At 44.8% G+C, this 23,447-nt stretch overlaps 1 protein-coding gene across 10 annotated transcripts in view; it reads right to left on the reverse strand.

The window, feature by feature from the left end:
• HECW1 (HECT, C2 and WW domain containing E3 ubiquitin protein ligase 1) overlaps positions 1-23,447 on the reverse strand; it is a 419,239-nt gene that overhangs the window by 92,477 nt on the left and 303,315 nt on the right. For 8 of the 10 annotated variants that reach the window (XM_021079142.1, XM_021079146.1, XM_021079148.1 and 5 more), the window contains 5 exons: positions 20,658-20,758; positions 17,738-19,075; positions 12,941-13,042; positions 7,137-7,287; positions 458-600 (listed from right to left, as the gene is read on the reverse strand). In XM_021079142.1, coding sequence (XP_020934801.1) covers positions 458-600; positions 7,137-7,287; positions 12,941-13,042; positions 17,738-19,075; positions 20,658-20,758 — 1,835 coding nt within the window. The remainder of the gene's footprint in view (positions 1-457; positions 601-7,136; positions 7,288-12,940; positions 13,043-17,737; positions 19,076-20,657; positions 20,759-23,447) is intronic. The other 2 variants (XM_021079149.1, XM_021079144.1) reach the window with 1 other exon arrangement.

The raw sequence follows: 23,447 nt of genomic DNA on the forward strand, positions 1-23,447 counted from the left end.
GCATGCTTTATTTTTCAATTAATTAATTAATTATTTATTTTGGCTGCACCTGCAGCATAAGGCAGTTCTCTGGGCCAGGGATCAAATCTGGGCCACAGCTGCGGCAATGCTGGATCTTTAACCCATGCGTCGGGCCAGGGGTTGACCTTGTGCCTCCATGGCAACCTGAGCCACTACCCACTGCACCACAGCAGGAACTCTTGCATGTTTTATTTCTAAGTGGAAAACATCCTTTTGACACCAACAAATACATTTACTTAATAAGAAATGATGAAGCCACCAAGAAAATTGCCTGGATGCTGAGGTACAAGTTCACTTCACTTCTCCGTTATGTTCCTGGTGGGAAATTTCTGTTTACCCTGAGGACACCGAACCTCTTTCTCCTCTGCTTGACCTCACTCACCCCCCTGCTCTCCCAACCCCACCCCATCCCTGGATATGCCTCCTCCCCGCATACCTAAGCTTGACTGGGAGGATTCAGCCTCGGAGTCGCTCCCACCACCTCCTCCGCTGCCTCCTGCCGGGACTTGCTCACAACTTTGGCTGCCAGAATCCTCTTCAGGCCTCTCGGTAGCGATGGTCCGCTGAATATTTTGATACCTTTGCATTAGAAAGTGGAAAGACGGGGGTTAACTTTGGTTTGTTGGCTTGTTGGGGGCTGCTGCTCTGAATCAGATAATTCTGTAAATTGTCTTGGATGTCAAGAAATGTCAGGAAAGAGATGCTTAAGGTCCCCCCAAGATACCCAAGACAATTAGTCAGACAGGCATCTGAATGATTTGACTTCTTCTTCTTCTTCTTTTTTTGGTTTTTAGGGCTGTACCTGTGGCATATGGAAGTTCTCAGGCTAGGGGTCAAATAAGAGCTGCACCTGCTGGCCTACACCACAGCCACAGTAACTTGGGATCCGAGCCACGTCTGGGACTTATACTGCAGCCGGATCCTCAACCCACTGAGTGAGGCCAAGGACTGAATCCACATCCTCGTGACTACTAGTCAGGTTCGTTACTGCTGAGCTGTGAAGGGAACTCCCTGATTTGACTTCTTTTTGTTTTGTAGGCCGTGACGATGAGTTTCAAGTATGGTGACTTAAAAAAAAAATCAACACGCAAAAAGAACATTATAAAACCACTTCTACCCCTCATTAAACAAAATCAAGCTAGGTCTGAAATAATTCTGTGGGGATGCACATATCTAGGAAGCAGAAACATACTCACAGACATAGAGAATTGACTTGTGGTTGCCAAGGGGGAGGAGGGCTGGGGGGGATGGATTGGGAGGTGGCGATTAGCGGATGAAAACTAGCATACATAGGATGGATAAATAACCAGGCCCTACTGCATAGCACAGGAAACTATATTCCATACCTTGTGATAAGCCATCATGGAAAAGAATATGAAAAAATATATACATGTATACTTGAATCACTTTGCTGTAGAGCAGAAATGAAGGCAACACTGTAAATCAACTATACTTCAAGAAAATAAAACAATAATGGTGTGGGAAGGAACTTAAAATGTTACAACTAAAATATCAAGTAACTTCCACCTGATAGTGTTAAGTCTACAACCTAGAATAATAGTTGTACTTGCTTGTTTTTAATTCACAGGTAACTGATTGGACTGGCAAGGGTGATACAAAGATTACACACTGAAAACATGCTGGCAGACAAATAAATGCTTTCTGCTTATTTGAAGGCACCTTTGATTTGTCTTCCCAAGTTGGAGAACTAGTCCGTCGGCCGGTCAACTATAAAGGTCCTTACTAAATATTTACTGACTCTTCCAATGCACCTGGCTCCGAGCTGGACTTTCAGACCAAAGAGAAGATTTGAGTGTGATCTCGCCCTCTGCACACTCACAGTCCAGACGGAACCAAGAGGGGACAGGCACATAAACCGTGGCTCTAGTGATGTGAACAAGAAGCCCTGGATGTGGAAGAGACGTGAGCAAAGATGAGCAAACACCCAAGGCACATAATTTCTGCAGTCAGAGTATGAACTTGTCAGGGAGCTTGCAGAGAGGGTACACAGAGGAAACAACACATGACCAAGACTTCACCCTGAGGAACTTTGAGAAGCCTGGTGGTGACATCAGGGTGTGTGGGTGTGGGCAGTGCCAGGGAACCGGTTGGGAGGGATGGGGAGGGCAAGGAGCACCTACCAGCTGCCTGGCAACAGCTGGACTGTTATTCTCTAGGGCCAGGTTTTCCAACTTGAGCTGCATCAGAATCACCTGCAGGGCTTGTTATAACCCATTTGAAAAATGGGTAGAAGATCTAAACAGACATTTCTCCAAAGAAGACATACGGATAGCCGATAGGCACATGAAAAGATGCTCAACCTCACTAATTATTAGAGAAATGCAAATCAAAACTAAGATGAGGTACCACCTCACACTGGTCACAATGGCCGTCATTAACAAGTCTACAAATAACAAATGCTGGAGAGGGTGTGGAGAAAAGGGAACCTTCCTTCACTGTTGGTGGGAATGTAAATTGGTACAATCATTATGGAGAACAGTATGGAGATTTCTCAAAAACTAAATGTAGAACTACCATATGATCCAGCAATCCCATTCATAGGCATATATCTGGACAAAAGTATAATTCAAAAAGATACATACACTCCTATGTTCATTGCAGCACTATTTACAATAGCCAAGACTTGGAAACAACCTAAACGTCCGTCAACAGACAACTGGATTAAGAAGATGTGGTACATATACATACAATGGAATACTACTCAGCCATAAAAAGAACATAATAATACTATTTTCAGCAACATGGATGCAACTAGAGAGTCTTGTACTAAGCGAAGTAAGTCAGAAAGAGAAAGCAAATACCATATGATATCACTTATATATGGAATCTAAAATACGGCACAAATGAACCTTTCTGCAAAACAGAAACAGACTCACAGACATAAGAGCAGACTTGCGGTTGCTGAGGGGAGGGGGAAGGAAGTGCGATCAACTGGGGGCTTGGGGTTAGTAGATGCAAACTATTACATTTAGACTGGATAAGCAATGAGATCTACTGTACAGCACAGGGAACTATATCCAATCTCTTGGGATAGACCCTAATGGAAGATAGTATGAGAAAAAGAATATATATATATGTATGACCAGGTCATTATGCTGTGCAGCAGAAATTGGCACAATGCTATAAATAAACTATACTTTAATAAAAAACAAACAAAATCAGGATATCCAGCCCCAGCCCTGGAGGTCTTAGCCAATGGCCAGCATCACCTAGAGATACCTGAGTTTCCAGCCCGGCCAAGCTCTGGCTGCAAACTTGAGACCCCCAGAGAAGGGCCTCAGTGAATCCAGTCAGCCGTGACAATGAGAGAAGTATAAGGATCATGGTTGTTGTTGTTTTGTGTTGCTGAGTTTGGGGTGTGTGTCACTCAGCAACAGAGACGTGGAGCACCCTGGGCAAACCTCTAATTGGAGCCGCTCTTTTCCTTCCCAAAGTGCGGTGATCACAAAAGAGAGTTTTAACGAGTCACTACAAGCTTGTTTGATGAAGACTCCAGCAATTTTGCCACCTGCTTCACATGTCCTCAGTGGGACCTGGGTTATCTCACACCTTATTAAGTCAACCGCCTCAAAGGCCAGGTGCCAGACCCCACCCCTGGCCTTTGCTGAGGTGCAGGGACCACCTTGGGGAAGCAGGACGCACAGCAGTTCCTGGAAGATTGTTCGGGGAGGGCAGGGCTGCAGCCTCTGAGGCTGTCTTTGCTTTGATGATGAGAGAAGGAGTCAAAGCGGGTTCTTCCCTACGTCATCAAGAACTATCATTCTACGTCCCTCCTCACCATTTTTTTTTTCAGCAAAAGTTTAAAAATTTATTTAGAGTTTAGAAAAACTGGTAAGAAAGTCAACTGGAATGTCCAATTTGTAAACAGACACACAGAGGAACATACACGAAAATGAATCAGCAGGAGAAAACCTTCCCAAACCAAACCAAAACAAGGCCTAGAATGACGGACAATTCTCACGGGAGGAGCTAATCTTGGTAAAAGAAAAACTCACGGAAACAGACGTCAGACGTCGACCCTGCCTCCAGGAAGTGACACATGAGAAGCACCACAACAGCAGAGTACTGCTTAAGGTAGCAAAACAAACCAAAGAAAAGATGGAAGGGAAAATGTCTCTGCTGGCAGCGTAAACCCGTAGAAACACTTTAGAAACATTTAAGCCTGGATACCAAATACCAAAACTATGTAGATCTCCCCTGGCCTGCGCTTTTGGAAATTTAACCCTAAGGAAACGCTCTAAGACAATCCTAATATTTTTACATGTCCTGGGCCTTATCCAAAAGAGTGATAAACAGCAAAACATCCAACAATATGGCAAATTAATAAAATTACAACTGTTCGGTGGAATACTATATAATCATTGAAGTGATAATCTTAAGACTATGTAGCAATATGAAAATGCTTGTATAGAGTAAGTGAAAAATGAATATAAAACTAAATATTGTCATTATAGCTATAAAAGGCTGTGTATGGAGCTTGAAGATAGTGACTTTTTTTTATAAATCTAATCCTTGGGGGTCGTAGTGGGATTTTAAGATCTTTTCTTTCCTACTTAAAAGTTGCACCTTTTCATAGTGTAATATTTTTATCCAAATGACTAAAACATGGAACAAGTTGATTATTTAAAATTGGAATATGTATGTACATTTTTGGCTGGTGCAATAAAAATATAAAATTGGCAAAGGTAGAGTTCATTCGTTCAGAATATTCTGGAAGTATAGGAGTATCTTGGGGAATGCTCTTGTGCTGAACTCTGGCCCCTACGGGCACTGGGAGAAGGGACACAGAAGAATGAGGAAAGAGGGTAGGGTGGTACCCATGGCAGACACAACGCCTGAGGTGGTGCTGGAGAGGAGGCGGCCACTGGCTCAGGGTGGGCTTTGGCGACCATGTGACATTTGGGTTGGGCCTTTGCAGGTTGGGAGGCAGGCACTAAGGGACTTCCCTACAGTGGGAACGTTTTGCAAAGCTGCAAAAGCCACTTGGGCAATGAGGTCACCACACCACAGAGCTGCCTGGGGACACTGCATTGTGCAGTGTACGTCTCTTTTCACAATCACCCCATCAGGAGTCAAGGGAAATACATTCTTGCAACACTGAGAAATATTTCCATTTTGCTGTGACATGGTGATGGATATAAATTTCTCCTGATAATTGCGGGTGATAAAAAAAAAAAATGACCCTTGTGTGCGATCGCAGCTGTGATGGGTGAAAGACTGACAGTATATGTTCTGTGCCTGCTGTTATCAGGCCACATCACTGAGAAACTGTAAATGCTTGAAGTGATAGGTTTAGTATTGAGGAGCCTGGGTGCTTATCTCAAGGTTATCTGACCTTCCCTCAGTAAGTTTTTTCACAAGAAATAAGCACTTTCTCAAATTGCTAAATTCCTCTTTTTATCTGTCTAGGTGGATGGAGGCAGCAAATACAACGTTCTATTCAGCTAAGCCTGGCCTCCCCCAGCATGCTCAGCTCCACTCGAGGGCACAGGGGTGGACACATCAGAGCCTGCACACTTCTCCAGCGGCCTGGTTCAGGATGGATCTGGCCTCATTTTTGATATTATACAACCTGAGCGCCATGAACCCCCATGGATCTTTATGTCTGCTTCCAGTTTACTGCTCTGTTTTAGTGTACAAGGCACACCTCTCATAGATAGAGCCTGATGATGCTCTCTCCCTGTTACTTAGCCTGTTAAGCATTTTCAGCTTATCTGTCTGGCAAGACAGACCTTGAAGCTCTTTCTGCCTATAGTATCTGAACGAGGTCTCTATGTGAAATGAGCGTGCTGTGTCCTCCACATTTTTAGGTGTAGGAGTTGTGGTGCAATCACCATGAAAGGACCCTCCCATGGATTCTGGTGCATTTACCTCTTATGTGTTCTTCCTAGTGATGTGCTTTTGTTCTGTGGAAATGACCGTGAAAACCATGCTGCCAGTGAAAATCCTTTATGGTTCTCATCAATGACTCAAGCATTTGGCTACTGATGGGGAAAAATGGAAAAGCAAGTGTCTTCCAAACGCTCAAGTGATGAAAGAATTCTGATGACTTTCACCTAAAACATGCTCCTCTGTGTTCAACAGGAACCAGAAGTTTAATTTTTTGTTTCTGTATATTTTTAATAGTACTAAGTTGTCTACTTTCTTCCCCAAGGATAGAGTTAATGCTCAAAAAAACAATTTGTCATCAATAGCTGTGTCCCCTAAACCACATTTATTTTTTTTTTCAGTCCCTCTCTATCTTTCTCCATTATTTCACACTCATAAGACATTATGTGGATACAGTTGAAGTTGAGCCTGCAGTCTGCATTCCTAGCTACTGACGTATCCAAAAGCTACTAATCTGGCCTTAAAGAAGCAAGATATCAGGTGTTAGCTCACAGCAAGGGAGAGATACTATTTAGGGTTTTGTTTGCAGGTTGAAAACAAATGACATCTTTACATACATACTAAAAGCTAATAAGGGGTCTAGTTTTTAGACAAAACAATTCTCAAAGAATGTTTAAAACATTTCTTTTTAAGAACTCACGGAAACGTGAGTTCTTTTTTTAAGAACTCACGTTTCCGAGTATACAGTGATAATGGACCAGGGTAGGCACGACTACCATGATTTATGAGATAGCTTTTTCTCCGGGCAGCTTTTAGCATTCACATATGACCTATCCTTGGGATGTTTTCAACTGTTTGGGTTCCAGGCTGGTTTGGGAATCTTATGACAGATATGGACAAGTCTGGCAGAAAAATGTGTACCCGTGTAGTTTTGCATACAGTTTCTGGAGGGTCCATGAACCCTGGCACCCTTGGTGAATACCTGAGTTGGGAGGGGTGGTCCATGGGCCCTTGGCTAAGAACACCTGTGTTGGATCATCAAGATGTACAGAGGATGCTCCACCTTTAAATAACACTCAGGCTTAGCTTGTCTTTGCCACCAAACTCTAAGTCTAGCTTTCCAAGTACTAACTATGAATGGATTAATTACTTGGCAGTTCCCTCATACAATGTGAAAAAAAGGTGTAAGGTCAGGGGCGGGTGGGTTGCTTTGGCTGCAATTCTTTCACGGGTTTAGAGGGGCGCACTGCATGCCGGTCACCAACCGCCTGTTGAGTTGCTCCATCTGCTGGATGGATCCAGATCTCCGCATGCCGTCCGGGGTGGCTGCCGCTGTGGGGCGCTGCCAGGTGGTTGTGCGGTTCACGTGGTCCACATAAAAGACCCGCCCGTGACTGTCAATGCGAGCTTCCCAGTCTAGTACGTAATAAAAAGGCAAAAAGAAAAATCAAAGACAACCTATGGATCCGTGTACAACAGATACCACTTCCAGGCCTTGGCAGGTACAACTCACCGCTGGTTCCTTGCTGAAGACCAAACACTGCCCAGAGCACCTGTATGGCCTCTGAGGCACTGGTGTGGAATTGGAATTCCAGAAAAGAGCCCAAAGGACTCAGATTCTCTGCTCGGCCATTTTATATATATGTATATTTTTTGGCTGTGCCTACAGCACATACAAGTTCCCAAACCATGGATCGAACCTGCACCACAGCAGTGACCCAAGCTACAGCAGTGGCAATGCTGGATTCTTACCCCACTGAGCCACCAGGGAACTCCTCTGCTGAGCCATTTTAAATGGAAACGGTGGTTCCTCACATATGACCTATGTTAAAATTCTAAATAATAATTTCTAAAGAGAAAGTCTAATGTTTAGTTTATTTCCTTCTTTAAGACAATTCCGCCCTGTTAATTTTCTTGGCCCCTCAAACGACAGCTGTAAGGTTGGAAACGTCCTCCAGTGAAAGCTGACACCCTGATGCTGGAAATTCTGTTCTTTGCTAAATCTGATGGGGGTGATGGATCCGGAGGGAACAACCGCCCTCACCTTAAAACCAGTTCTAAATACTGTGTATACCTGCAGTTTCACATAACCTCCATCTAAGACTTCGCAACCTTAATTGCCATTCCTTTTGAGAGAAAGAATGCAAAGATTTATCCTTAGGGTTTTCAACCATCTTTTGAATTCACACTGTATGTTCCACCCACCTGTAGCTGCCACATACCTCTTGGCCAAAACACTTCCCCAAATACCAACCCCCCAAAAAAACCCCAAACCAACACAAAGCCCCCAAACCAATCACACCCATTAGCTAGAATCAAGCGTTCAAATCTCTCTTTGTTGGTAAGTACCATCCCAAACAGTAGAGGGAGCCCAAGGTAAAGATAAATCCTTTGATTTCTCCAATTTAAACAGCAGCAACAAACTGAAAGGTGGAAGCATAGATGATACGGTACAAGATACATGTAGGTGGCTGGGCTGGGGTGATACGATGAAAAAGTCCTCAAAATGGAGAGAGCTGGAAGTTATATGTATACACCTGAGCTTCACATAGATGAACAATGTTTGCTGTACAGAGATGGGCAAAGCTTCCAGAGTCCATGTGTAAAAATATGGTGGAAATAACAGCTTCATGATAAAGTTAGGCTGAAAAATGCATTAGACTAAGGAAGGAAAAGCAAAAATGACAGCAAACGAGGAAAATCATTCAGCCTTTTAAGTGAGAAAAGCCATAGCTTTCGGGAGTAGGTCCGATATTTAACAATTCTATTGAAAAAGTATCATTCAGGCAATGACATAGCAACTTTCAATTGTTTTTAAAATGAAAAACTAATATATTTGGTATATTTATGGTGTGACAGTGCATGGTTTATCTGTGTGTGGACACCATGGCTTCTGACTATTTACCTGAGGGATTGCCAAGTAACGCCCGAAGGAAACTCAAATACCAGAAAACACCAATTCAACTTCTCAGACAAATTAAAAAACATAGTCTGGTTGTATAAATATATTCTGGGAGGTTTTGATAAAAATTGACTACGTGATAATCCAGTTATCAGCTGTTAGTTGTAAATGTTGATTAGCTCACTGATGAAATTGGATAGATGTGTAACTACTAAGTAATTAGTCTTGATCCAAAAATTTTTAAATTTCAATGGTCCTCAAACTAGTAGAAATTGGGAATTTCTTTTCTTGAACCCAACAAGGCTCATCCCACACAGTATACGCATTACTCTTTGGAGAATATTGTGCTGCTCCATTCAATTGAACGAACTTCTCTTTGCACTCACTGTGGACTAGATGCTGTGGCAGGTCTTGAGGACACACCATTGTGTAAAGGGGTCGCTACCGTCCAGGTGCCAACAGCAAAGGAAGGATTCCTTCCGTGACAACGCTCTAGTCCAACAGATTCTCCAAGTGGCGGGGAAAAACCCTCAAGTATGATGCAGCAATAACAATAATTTCTTGTTCTGGTTTCCGTATTTCTAAATTCTTCTTGGGAAAGGATGGCAAACCAGACAGGCCCTTTTGTCAATATATTAAATATCTGAAATGCAGAGTGCTAATTAAAGCTCATTAAATAATAAGAAAATAATAGCTAAGCATAATTAGAAATTATTATTATTACGTGTTGCAGATTACTTTGTAAAGAATTTATTTTCACGTACTGTGTAAACTATACTGCATAAAGAAAAAAATTGACAAATGGAACTTTGGACCTCAGCATGTCCGATGGATGTTGCCCTGTGATGTCAAAACAGACTCCTGAAAATTATAACTTTATGGATGACGTTGGAGCAAGTTAGAATCATTCATTTACTTGTGACAGAGGGACGTATTAAGCAGTAAATCATTTCTCATGAAGTCTAAGAACAACGTAGAGCTTGATAGTGTATTTGTGTCATTTGTTTGTGACAGAGGGACGTCTCAAGCAGTAAATTATCTATTTCCCATGAAGCCTAAGCACAGTGCAGAGCCTGATGGTGTATCCTATTTTAATTATTATACTAACGAAAGTCCGTATAGCTGCACTTTTTAAAAAACATTAACAAACGTAATACCATGTTTGTAGTCTAGACCTTTCTCTTGACCTTCAGTCATGTCTTCTTGACACAGACACCTGAGTGGCATCTCCAATATCGATCAAAATCAAGCTTCAGATATTTTCCACCTAAACCTTTTCCACCTGCAGCCTTCCCTTCCTGTGTCAGTTAAAGGCAGCTCTGTCCTTCTAGGTTAAAACTTCTGAGGCCACCCTTAACCGCTGTCTTTATCTCACACATCCCACCCCATCTGTCAGCAAACGTATTTCCAAAATATCTGTCTAGAATCTGACCCCTTCTCACCACCACCTGCTCGGCTCCCACCTGGTCCAAGCCCCCACTCTTTCTCACCTGGGTCGCTGCCATAACCTTAGGTTGGTCTCGTGATACCATTTTCTCTCCTCGGAATGTGATGCCAGTACAGCAACCACAGACAATCTCTGCAGTCCTAGGTCAGACAACGTCACTTCTCTGCTCAAAGCCCGACAACGTCCCCCTTTCCTCCACAGTGTAAAAGCCAAACCCGTCAGGGGTCCAGGAGGCCCCGTGTGATCCGGACACTGGAGACACTGACCTCTTGGCGTCGTTGTCTTCTCCCCTCCTGAATCTGCTCTAGACACGCCGATCTTATTACCGTTCCTTCTAACCCCCAGGCAGGCTGTTCTCTTTCCTTAGAAAGCTTTTCCCCTCCAATACTTCTTACCCTGGAAGTCTAGCTTCAGAAGCTGCCTTCTCAATGAAGCATCCACACCATTTAACATGGCAAACCAGCCACCACCAAACACTCCTGATCCCACTAACTCAGGGATCCCGCTTTCATTTTTCCATTGCACTTAACACCATCCAACACGCTGCACTGTCTCATTTATTCTTTTTATTGTTTATTATCTGTCTCTGCTAGTCTAGATCATAAGCTCCTTGAGGGCAGGGCCTTTGCCTATTTTGCTTACCTAGACCAGCACCTTGCCAGAGTAAGCGTTCACTAAATATTTGTTCAATGACTATCAGGGATGACATCATCCATGTACTACTGGAGATTATCTAAGAAAATACAGTTGTTAGTTTCACTACCAAATTTTCTAATATTTTTCAATGTTGCTTGGATAGAAAATTGAAAGCTATCTAGAAAATTTTGTTTTCATGATCAAAAGCAGCTTATATAAAACTTTTTTTTTTTTTTTTTTTTTTGTGCCTTTTAGGGCTGCGCCTGCGGCATATGGAGGTTCCCAGGCTAGGGGTCTAATTTGAGCCCTAGCCTATGCCACAGCCACAGCACAGCCAGATCCAAGCCACTGTGACCTACATCACAGCTCACGGCAACGCCAGATCCTTAACCCACTGCGTGAGGCCAGGGATTGAACCCACAACCTCATGGTTCCTAGCTGGATTTGCCTCCACTGCACCACCACGGGAACTCCTAAAATAATTCTTTAAAATAGACTTATGCTCAATTACTTACAATATCTGTATGTATAACTGGTTATTATTCCTGCATGTACAGTGGGTGTGAACATGAACTGATCCTGAGGGGTCACTTCATCTATACACCATTGACAGGTGTTTTTGGTTATGGGGAAAATGTCCCTTTCTTGGAGTGAACATATAGATATTTTTCTAAGTAGGAAGTATCTATAGTGACACTGAAATTTTCTATTTTCCAAATACCCAAAAATCAGTGTGTAAAGGAATAAATCAGGTATCAAAAATTAAAGGACATAATGTTTGGCTTGGCTTCTCAAAACAAATACGGTCTGCCTTTAAATTAGTCTACGTGTTAATGACACCATTTGGTTTTTTTTGTTTGTTTTTTTTCTTTTTACAGTCACACCTCATCTGAGCCTGCATCTGCGACCTATACTTCGGCTTGGAGCAATGTCAGATCCTTAACCCACTGAGTGAGGTTATCCTTATCCTCATGGACACTACATCAGGTTCTTAACCCACTGAGCCACAGTGGGGACACTGACACTGCTTTATGACTGATAAAGCACAACTGAATAGGAGAAGAATGTTGTTAATACAAAATATATCACATTGCCAAGAACAGATGAATTAAGGAATAAGCATTTCTTCTTCTGAAAACTGTAATGGCTTAATGTAAGCACGAGCAAAAGAATGTAAAGAAACATTGATTCCTTGCATCCTGGAACGTTCTTGCAGTTGTAAAATTTATCAGACTTTAAAGGTTATCTTTGCTTGAGAAGTGAGCCTAAACCAAAACAGAGATGTTCTAGAATTCACGACTGTATGTGATGCAAAGTGAGTGAATAACATCCGGGGTGTCAGTTCCTTCTTACGAATGTAACATAATGGAATATTGTAAGGCTAAAGGTGGAATGCTACCTAGAGACGGCCTAGTCCAAATCTAGCATTTGGCAGATAAGGAAATTAAAACTTTACTTTACAAATGAGAAACTGGGTCCCTGAGAGATTAAGTGGTTTTTCCCAAGTTCAAGTGACTAGTTAATTATCAACTACATATTACAGTTACCAGGAGAATGTGATATTGAATTCTAGTCTTAAAGATGATATTTTGCCTGAAATCCTCTAAGAACTGTCACCTACTGATGTAAGTTAGTTAGGAAAATGCAAGTTCATGGGTACGGATGGGCTGACGTGTTTTATTATGTGGAGATGCTGGAGCCATAAAAGGTCCCATGGAGAACAATAGGATTATTCCACCAGGTACTACAAACTTTTAAATACAAAATAGTAAAATTTGAGAATTAAGTGTCATGGGTAGTTTGCAAGGACTCATCAAGTCTTGTAAAGAAATGCTCTCCATTTCAGCAGTTGCGGGGGTGGTGCTGCAAATACCGGGTTGTCTCTTTAAGATCATATCCTGAAACCACTTGACAAAAACCCACCCAACCAAACAAGTTTTATGGGAGGTGCCATACTGGTTTTTGATAACAGTGTAAGGTGTGGCGTGGGGGAAGAGTTGGGATGTTCATATACCAAGGTCATACTGACCTGCTTAGACTGGATAGGAAGAGTTAAGACAGAGATTTTCCAAACTAAAGCTTACTTGGAGGAAGAGGCTCATCGATTGTTGGGTAGTGATGGTGTTCAGGCCTCAAGGAAGGAAGCTGGCTTACTGGCTGGGGATTATGGAGTCTAGGACTTTCACCTACGGACAAGACAGTCGAGACATTCAGGTTCATTCATTGCTGTGGCCACGTCGTCTAAAAAGCATGACTGTAAAACAAACTACTACAAGGAAAAAAAAAAAACAAACCCAAAGAGCAGGCAAATGACGTTTTGTGTCAGTCTGCTACATTCAGAGTCATTCACAAGCAAAGGAATAGAGGGCACTGTTTTTTTTGTTTGTTTGTTTTTTCAAACTCGAAGAAAATAGTCAAACACGTCGTGGCTGTGATCTGTACCGCAACAGACCAATTGGTAGGATCAGGGTCTGATTCTGGAACCACTGAATTTTCTGGATGGGAAAGGGACCCAAAAGAAAATTAGCAGAGCCTGAGTTTAGCCCGGGAAAAGAAACAAGCCTGTTTGAGGGCAGTGCAGGATTTATAAGGCCCCGTAAAAGCCCAGTGTGCCTGTGCAAAATTATAGCTCCTTGTGTGGACAGGTTTCATCAGAAAGCTACCAAGAGGCTGGTTTCAGATTTTATGTTTGGAATGAGACCCTCAGATGGTACCTTTATGGATGGGTTAAGGAACTGGTGGGCCAAGAAAGCAAATTCTCATAGTATGGAAGCGAGGGGCTGGGGTCAGGAGCCAAGGAGCTCTGGGATCTCACGATGGCTCTAGATTATTCTGAGGAAGAACCAGACAAGCCAGGGTGTTCTGGAAAGAGAAGAGACTAGAGACAAGGAAGTAGATCAGGGGCAGAAAGACTGAGACAGGGAAACTGGAAACACAGAAGTGGGATAGAAGAAGACAGACAGGGGGAGCTTTCAGAAATAAACATATCCACAGAATGCATGTCCCACTTCTTGTAGACATAGCTGATATTATTATTGTCAGACTCACGATGAACTACACAATGTTCTAAAATAGAGTTCCTATTTCATGATGTCCTCAGGTCTGGGGACACTCTGGGTAGAGTGGCCACGTGGCTGGAAGCCGTTTGGGTCACAGCATCAGAGACAATTGCCTTTGGGGATCTAGAAGGGCCCTGGCCATGGGACAGCCCTCAGACTGGTGTCACCCTGATTCGCACAACCCTGGATTTCTTGCAAGAGCCCCTATTGGCCAGAGGTCAAAGGTCAGGTCTTCTCCTTCCTCTGTCCAACATGCCTGATGCAAATAACAAGTACTCCACTATCCCTTGGGCCAGAAAGAGAGAAAATGTGAAAAATAGTGGTTAAGATCTTCGTGGGATCTCATATTTCAAATACATCCCAGAAGGTCCATACCTAGAAAGGGTGAATGTTGCTTCTCATTCTAGATCCACAGAACTGATTTAAAAACATAAAACAGAAATTAATTAGGAAGGAAGTTAGGTGGATTTAATTTGGCCATTTAATTCCTAGAGCTACCTAGAGAACAAAACCCAGGGATGTATTCAGGAACAAAAGGTCCTTTTCAATGTTAAATACATAATATTATTTCTTGTGCAAACTCTGGTACATGGGGCTCAACTCCCTGGGGTCCCTGGAGACTGAGGAAAGTCAAGGAAAGCACCCCTTATGCCAACACATAGCTCCTTGCACACTGACTCCTGTTTCAAAGCTGGGCTCTGTGTTTAGTGGATACCCCACTCCTGTTTGTCTTTATTATGTGCTTAGTGTCAGAAACTATAAAAAAGAAAAAACAATGGTACAGTTGTTATGTCACCAGCTGCTATGTTTTTAATTTAGTTCCTTTAAAAAAAAAACCAGACTTACCTCATCATCATTCATTCAACCAATCAGGTTAATTACTCCTCCAAGCTAGTGGAAACATAATAGTGTTGCTTGCCAGGGTTAATGGAGCGGACCCCACCTGCCTGTGACCCCAAGCAAAGGCAATGACGTGACTGATGCATCTTAGCCAACTGAATGGATGGAGCGCGCAGAAGAAGCAAGCCATTCTGTTCAGCATGAGGCCGCGGCTCCGTACATCCCCCTTGCCTCAAACACAAAGCAAACATCAGACCTGCTGGAGCTTTGGAGAAGGAAACATATTCCACTTTAAAGGGGAGCCTCATTGCTCATCTACCTGGAAGAACCCGCACTCGGTGAGAAGCTGGGCGTTTCATACAAATCATCTCATTTAATCCTTCCAATAAGGGTCCATTCTACACTGGCACCCACTGTATACCTGAGGCTTGGAGCAGGTAGATAACTGGCTTAGGTGTCACGGCTGGGAAGTGGGGGGACCGAATATACACCCAGAGAGCCTGATGTCAGGGCTGAGCTCGAAATCACATTCGATTGTTCTTTCCATTCCATACACAGATTTTAAAAAACCATTTTACGTTGAGGTTATAAAAAGATGTTTGAATGGAGGGAAACAGAGGAAAGTCAATAAAGAAGACATCCTCCACAAACTGCTGCAGCTCAGCTGCATGGGCAGGTGTATCCCTCTACCTTGGGCAACTTTGGAAGGAATTTGCCATCTTCAAAGTCACCTTGAGGGGGCAGCAGTGATTCTCATGGGAGAAGAGGGAACCCTGGCATGCTTCTGGCCCTTGGGCTTTCTTTGAGCAGGTGTTCTCAGCAGCCTGGTGGCGAGCTGAGGTGGGGGTGAGATGGGGGGACAGATCCACTGCAGGGACACCATTGGCCCCGGGAGTCCCTACCAAGGGAGAGATGATTGGCTGGAGGAAGTCACATGCCAGCACAGGCACAGCCTTCATGAGATTAACAGTCCCTCCTGGGAATCCTTGTGCTGCTCCTGGTTAACTAACACAGTGACCTTTTCTGAGCTTACAATCTGCAGAAAGTTCAGGAATCTAGAAATTTCTTTGGAAACACTATGGCCCTGAAACACTCTCCTGTCCTTTCGGTTAAGGGATGGTCTCCCCGCTGGGACTGTTAGGCCCTCAAAGGCGTTGGCAGTGTCTTTTTTTTTTTTCGTAAAACATTCTTTTTTTATCAATGTACACTGAGTCAATTTTCAATTACCCACGTGTGCATCGTCTCCCACATGCGGTCAAAATACACCCACTGGCGACAACGGGTTACGAATTCAGCCTTGTTTTTGTATGGCTCTGGGCTAAGAATGGTTATCACACTTGTAAAGCTCAAACTGCTAAAAAAAAAAAAAAAAAAAAAAAAATAGCCCTTTGGTGAGAACAGATACTTGATTTGCCTCTACAAAGCCTTTTTTTTTTTTTTCTGCTGACCTTTTTTTCTGAGACATGCCTGGCAGCTCTTATGTGGGTGTATCCACAAATCTGATCATCTACTTATTTTTAACTCTATTGTCATTATTGAGTACCTTTCACTCATTCTCTAAGGCTACCGCATCTTCCTGTGCCCAGCACACAGCAACTGGCCCAGAACAAAGAGGGAACTCCAAACACCCTTGTTAAAGAAAGGTCCTGTCTGCCTCATTCTCACACTCATGGGTGCCTTTCCATAATGTTTTTCACTCTGGTTTCCTGTATGTCACTACAGTTTACTGTATGCCGCTATGCTCTAGCATATATCACTATGGCTTATGGTATGTCACTAGGGTTTTCCTCTTTTTTTTTTTTTTTTTTTTAAACCAATGTTATTGGGTTTCTCCTTATCCTATATGCCACTTTCCCTTGCTCCTTCTTTCTCTAAAATGTAGAACTGGGGATTATTAAATACTTAAAATTAATTCTTTTATGCTCACGTTAGTTCCTGTAAAAATTTGTTACCAGGCATTTGTTTAGGTGCTGAGGACTCAAACATAAAGAAGATATAGTTCTAGCCCTTGATGAGCTTACAATCTAGAGGCAATACCATCACATTTTGTTTGGAGGCTAATTTAAACAGATTAGAACAGAAAAATGGCAGAATCTATATTTTTCTCTTTAAAACCACTGAATTATTTCATATTATTACGTGATTTAAATTATTCCCCTTGATGTCACTGCCACTTGACTGGAAGGTGATTCCCAATGCTGGACAAGGAAATGCAAATTAATTTTAGATATGTTTCCACAGGCATCACTGAGAAGGAAGGTCTTTGGTTAAAACACAGAATACATTTTGAAACTAAAGGGGGCACCTTACTTGAGACAAAGCGATTTATACATTCATGTCACCCTTCCCTTCCATGAGCCAAAATAGCCCCCACCCCCTCAAAACAACACAAAACAACCCCACCAACAATAACAGAGTTGAGTAGACAGAAATCACAACACACGTATGCAGGCTATACATATCCATATGTACAAGGTTAGTGAAACTCTGAAACAGGCAATAGCAATGATCTTGCACTGCTGTGCACACTTATGGCTAATCTTCAGTAAGATGTGGGGAGTCAGCAGATATTTGCACATTATCCACCTAATGCTGATGAGCATTTCCTGCTTAGATCACTTGCTACTAGCCTTGATGCTCTAGCTGCTGCCCAGCTAGAGTGTAACATGTACCCTATAACCAGTTCGGGTGATGAGTTAAAGCAGAGAAGCACACATACGCGTACACGCTCACATCCAACGAGTTGTCATTCTCAGTGTGTGTCTGAGCCGCAGTGGGGTGTCAGCTCTCCACAGTCTGGAATACTGACAGACACAAAGACACATAGACACATGCACACATATAGGTACAGGACAGGCATACGTGGACGCGCAGCAACCTCATTTGGGACTGATCCTCTCGCTCCTGTTTTTAAACCGTGTTGGTGAGACCTGCGTCCCCCTGGAAGTCCTATTCTCACTCTGATCGGGTGGGAGGTCTAACCTTCTCTCCGATGGCTCGGCCCTGCCACAGGGGACTCCAGACCTTCCACCGTTCTGGCTACGCTCCCAGTGGGGGCGGCCAGCTCCTCTTGCCACGGCCCCGCGCCGTTCGCCGACTCCGGGTCCAGCTCCGGGCTCTGCACCGAGTCGGGCACCGACTCGAAGGCGCTGTTCTCCTCCTCCTCGTCATCCTGCGAGGAGAAGACCGTGCTCTCGGAGATCTTGGCGCTGTCCACGGAGGAGAAGCGGGTGTGGCTGGCGAACCTGCTGCCGTTGTAGCAGGAGGGGCTGTAGCAGGAGGCGCTGTAGCAGGAGCTGCTGTAGCAGGATGTGCTGTAGCACGAGGAGCTGTAGCAGGATGGGCTGCAGCAGGACCCGTCGCAGCCCTCGCAGCTGTGGTCCCCGCCCTGCCGCGGGCTGGAGTCGCTCTCACTCCCGGTGCTGGGGAGCGTGTCGCCATCTGGGACCGAGCCGTTGGCCAAGCCCGTGTGGCCGGGGGGCCCCGTACCTGGAGTGGCCCCCTCGGGTTCCTCGCCATCCTCTTCCAGGGGAGGAGGCTCGGCGGCGATCGTGTCCACTTCGCTGAGCGCATCCTTCTCCGAGGCGTCCTTGAGGGTAGCCTCCTCCTCCGCGCCCTCGTCGTCCGCGCTGCCGCCCTGGGCAGAGGGCAGGCTGTGCAGGAGCGTGTGGATGCGGATGTAGTGGGTCCGCGGCGTCTCCGGTTCCCCGCAGGTGGATGCGATCACTGTCTCCAGCTCGGACACGGGCAGAGAGCACGGCCTGCTTTTCCTCTTCACCGAGGCCCGCAGCTGCAGCCTGTTCTCCCCCTGCCCCAAGGCGGCAACGTCCCCCTCCTCCTCCTGCGCCTGCTCCTTCTCCTCCTCCTGCCCCCCGGCCCAGCTCTCTGGGGCCGATTCCTCGGCCACTGGCTCCCCGGGGCTGCCTGGGGCTTGGCCGTCCTCCAGCAGCCCAGGTAGGGCCGCCTCCCCTCCCAGGTCCAGCCGCTCGGCCAGTTCTTCCGCACTCAAGGCGGGCTCTGCGTCCTCTGGCCCAGGGGCCAGAAGTTCCCCAGCCCCCTCAGGCCCTACAGAGACCGTGCCATCATCTCCAGCCTCGGTGGTACCTTCAGCTGCCTCAACCGGATTGGCAAGCTCCAGGTTCTCGTTCTCTGCGGTGTCCGCGGCGCTGCCCTGGCTCAGCTGCTCTGGCTTTGGGGTCCTGGAGGGCTCTGGTGCATGGTGAGGCTCCGCAGGGCCGCTGCTGGCCACCAGGCTGTTCATGGGGCTGTCCTGAATTTCTGCGGACTCAGGTTCTGTGCTTACGGAAATCTCCTCATCATCTGCAGACAAGAAAATAATGTCACTCTAGTGTTAGTCGACTTTGCCAGGACATGGGAGCCTCAGGGATTTCTGCCCTAGGATACTGGATGCAGGGGTTGATGAGGGTTTCCACTGGCCAAAGCTCTGCTAAAAATTCTGCAAGAATGAGCTCTCCTTATGCTAAGGCCAGTTTGCTGTCCTGATGTATTTGAGAATGCTGTTTCAAGGGACTTCACGTTTTGGTTAAAATGCCCAAAGCCTAGTGCTCCCCCCCATTGTGGGCACACAGTAGGTGCTCAACAATGTTTGCTACATAGAAGACCTCAACGATGGAGACAGGGTTTATAGTTCCTTGATGACCCCAGGCAGGGCTAATTATACTTGTTCAGAGTGCTTCCTACGGCTGGGTCCCCCAGGGTGGCACAGTGGGGTTCTTGGGTGACCAAAGAGAAGAAAAGGCGAATGGTGGCTGGCTCAGACTGCAAATCTTCCAACATCTGCAGATTATTGCCGTGGGAAAATAAACCAGGTCTCCACACCAAGCAGCCCCCAAGGAGTAGCAACCATGGCTGACCTCTACCTTCCCCCAGGTGCTCTACTGGATACCTGCCAGATGTGAATTCCCCTTCCAAGCCCTAGAGCTATTCATTCCTTGAAGAAAAAAATCTCTCTGGTGTGCTGAAAGCTGTCCTGACTGCTACACTGAAGGAAGAGTCGGTTCTATTCTCAGAATGTAGAAAAGGCTGGGTTTGAAAGGGTGACACAGTCAAGTGTGTTCTTACCGTCTGCTTTATATGTCGGGCAGCGAAAAGTGCAACTTTTGTCCGATGGGGGGGCAGTGATAAACTCCAGGCCCTGACATCTCAAAAGCTTTATTAGCTGTGATGGCAACTCCTAAGTGTGGCCCAGGAGGACCGAAAAGTTCTCAGTGTGATCTACACTTACGGGGGGTTGTGGGAGAGGCATCTCAGCATTCTTATTTGGAAATAGGTTTTGGCTTGAAAAAACTGAACATGGGATGATTCTGAAGTTTTCTTTTTCCCCTGTGATATTGTAAAAAAAAAAAATCCATTGTATAGTCGTAGTTCTTCAACAATATCACATGTATCACACCATTCATTCATTCACTCGTGTATGTAATGATTCAACATTTTTTTTTCTTTTTTGGCCACACCCATGGCGTATGGAGTTACTGGGCCAGGAATTAAATCTGAGCGGCAGCTGTGACCTAAACCACAGCTGCAGCAATGCCGGATCCTTCACCCACTGTGCCACAGTGGGAACTCTAGAGTCAGGTCTATTGAGCACCTCCTGTGTGGGTGCTGGGAGTAAAACGATAAATTAGACACGGCTCCATACCCATGTTGGCGTCATTGTCAAATCCCAATCCTACTGTCTAACCCTCGACCTTCGAGTCACAGAATGAAGAGCAGTCCCTCAGTCAGAGGGACAGCAACTGGCTTCTAGGTCTCAAATGGGGAAGAAGGAGAAGCACAAAACCTATGACATGTCTGGAAGGAACCAGGATGATTGTATTTTAGAGAAAGGAACCACAGAATGACACGAGGCCAAGACAACAAATGAAGGTCATGCTGAAAATACCTGGGTGGATGGAGGACGTGATCTCAAATCGGAATTGCAGCTGTCCACTCACGTGATCTGTTGGAAGCCTGCGGCCAAGTGTGTAGCTGACCACCCTATCCCTAGAAGGAAATAAGCACCATCCATCACAGACCTGGTCAATATCTGTCCTCTGAAAGACCATGCAGCGTACTTTCCATGTGAGTGGGTGAGGCAGACAAGCCCAGGGAGGCCCTGCTATTAGATGGTGATGACCTACTCTGGTACCTATGAGATGGTCCTAAGGAAAAGGTGAGAAAGGAATCTGCTCAGCAGCAATGAAAAACCTCACGAAAGTCCTTATCAGATACTCTAAAGCAGGAGTCAGCAAACTACAGCCCATGGGCCGAATCTGGCCCATCCTCGGTTTCCAAAGGCTGTGAGCTGTTTACACATTTAAATGGCTGGGGAAAAAAAAAAAAAGAGGAGTAGTATTTTGTGATGTGTGAAAATGACATGAAATTCAAACAAAAGTTTTACTGGAATGCAGTCAGGCATATTAGTTTATTTCTTGTCTGGGCTGCTTTCACACTACAGGAGTAGAGCTGAGTAGTTGGGACAGAAACCATATGGCCTATGCAACTTGAAATAGTTACTATCCGGCCGCTTACAGAAAGTTTGCCAACCAGTGTTCTAAAGAAAAAAATAAAAAAAGAGATGGATAGCCTTTGCTGGCTTTCCCTGTGCAAACGAACATTGTCCAAATCTGTCCTAATAATGGACAGTGGAAGCAGAAGATGCTTGTCTTGCGATGTATATAAAAATAAACTCGGTGGAAGGATGCTGTCCTGGTTACCAGAGACCCTGTGGAGGCTTCAGAAAGGGACTGCTGCAGAATGGAGCAAAGCAAAACTTGTGGAGCTGTGGCTTCTAATTATCCAAACTCCTCCCAGAGAGAGTCTGAAACGTCACCCTGGACTCTGGCACTATCCCCTCATCCCCTCTGCCCACTCAAGGCAATTCTTTCTTTCTTTTTTTTTTTTTTTGGCCACCCTGTGGCATATGGAGTTCCTGGGCCAGGGATCAGATCTGAGCTGCAGTTGTGACCTATGCTGCAACTGTGGCAACACTAGATCCTTAACCCACTGGGCTGGGCCGGGGATTGAATATGTGTCCCAGTGCTGCAGAGATGCTGCTGATCCCGTTGCGCCACAGTGGGAGCTCCACTCAAGGCAATTCTTTTTTTTTTTTTTTTTTTTTTTTTTTTTTGTCTTTTTGCCTTTTCTAGGGCCGCTTCCTAAGGCATATCGAGATTCCCAGGCTAGGGGTCTAATCGAAGCTGTAGCGGCTGGCCTACGCCAGAGCCATAGCAACTCGGGATCCGAGCCATGTCTGCAACCTACACCACAGCTCTTGGCAATGCCAGATCCTTAACCCACTGAGCAAGGCCAGGGATCGAACTGGCAACCTCATGGTTCCTAGTCGGATTCGTGAACCACTGCGCCACGACGGGAACTCCAAGGCAATCCTTAATTACTAAGAAGATAATTATCCAGGGAGCAATCAACCTGAGACTTTGCCATTACAGTTTCTTCAGCAGTGCATCCCCTACCTTGACCTAAATAGGAAGAGTGACTACCTTGGGATATTCAGAAATTAACAAATCCGTCCTACCCAATAATAACAAAGACAAATTCCAAAGTCAGTTGTTACTTAGATTACTCTGCATGCATTCCATTTATTCATTTGTGACATTCAAATAAAATGATAAATCTCTGCCTAGTAGTGTTTTAATGTTTCTTTCTAGAAAGCACAAGCATTATGAAACAACATATATCCCAGTGATCCACTGACTCAGTATTTCTCTTTGGTAAACCTTGGTTTCAGGTTTGAAGTTCCTAGGAAGCCCATTAAATAAAGCATTATATGCAGGGAAAATTTAATGTGCAACAGTATTTTGCTTATTTAGAAAGGGTCTTAGTCCATATTACAAGGTGTGTCTACTACGACCAAATGAAAGAGGTCCTGAATCCCAAACCCAGCTGGAATCAGAGGAGCCTAAAGATAATTAGACGGTGAGATGGAAACTAAATTGCTCATGCTTTACATTCGCGTTCCACCATTTTCTTTCGCTTGCTTTTCACTTGCTTTAGCGACAAATATTTTTGGAGCCCGTGCCATGTAAAAAGCAGTGCAGTTGATACAAAGCATGTGATGGGTCTCCCTGCCTTTAAGTGGCTTCCATCCAGCCGTGGGCACAAGGCAGGACCCCTGCCTAAGGGAGTCAAGGCAGCGGTGATTGATATTTCCAATGTGAAGCTGAGGCAGGCAGGGCAGGAGGCTCGAGGGGAGGCAGACAGCCAGGCGGACAGCTCAGGACTGGGATGTCACAGACAAAGAAATCGAGAAAGCCTTCCGAGATGCCTTCGTGTTAAAAGGCGTCCAGTCTCTGCTACTTAAAAATGGACACTTTGGAATCATTGAGTCCTTCCGTGCCATGGACTGCTTTCCTCGATGTATGCACATTTTTGTTTGCTTAAGCCCCATGGTCCTGAGTGGAAAATGCAAACACTTTGACACATGGCTGTAGCTTTGTAAACGTCAGCTTCCTGCAGCTTGAGAATTAACGTGTATCTATGGGCACACAGTTGCACACATAGTCTAAGGTTCTGCTTACGTGTCCTTACGGTAACCATGAGCAATTTCAAATTCTTTCTGAAAATCCAAAGAGCTTTAAATTAAGACCCTTGGAAGTTTTGCATGATTTTTCTCATTCCTTTGACACCATTCTAAGTATTGCACTGAAGCATATCTATGACCAGAGAGCCATCT

The sequence above is a fragment of the Sus scrofa genome, chromosome 18 (assembly GCF_000003025.6).
Source record: "Sus scrofa isolate TJ Tabasco breed Duroc chromosome 18, Sscrofa11.1, whole genome shotgun sequence".
Lineage (NCBI taxonomy): Eukaryota > Metazoa > Chordata > Mammalia > Artiodactyla > Suidae > Sus > Sus scrofa.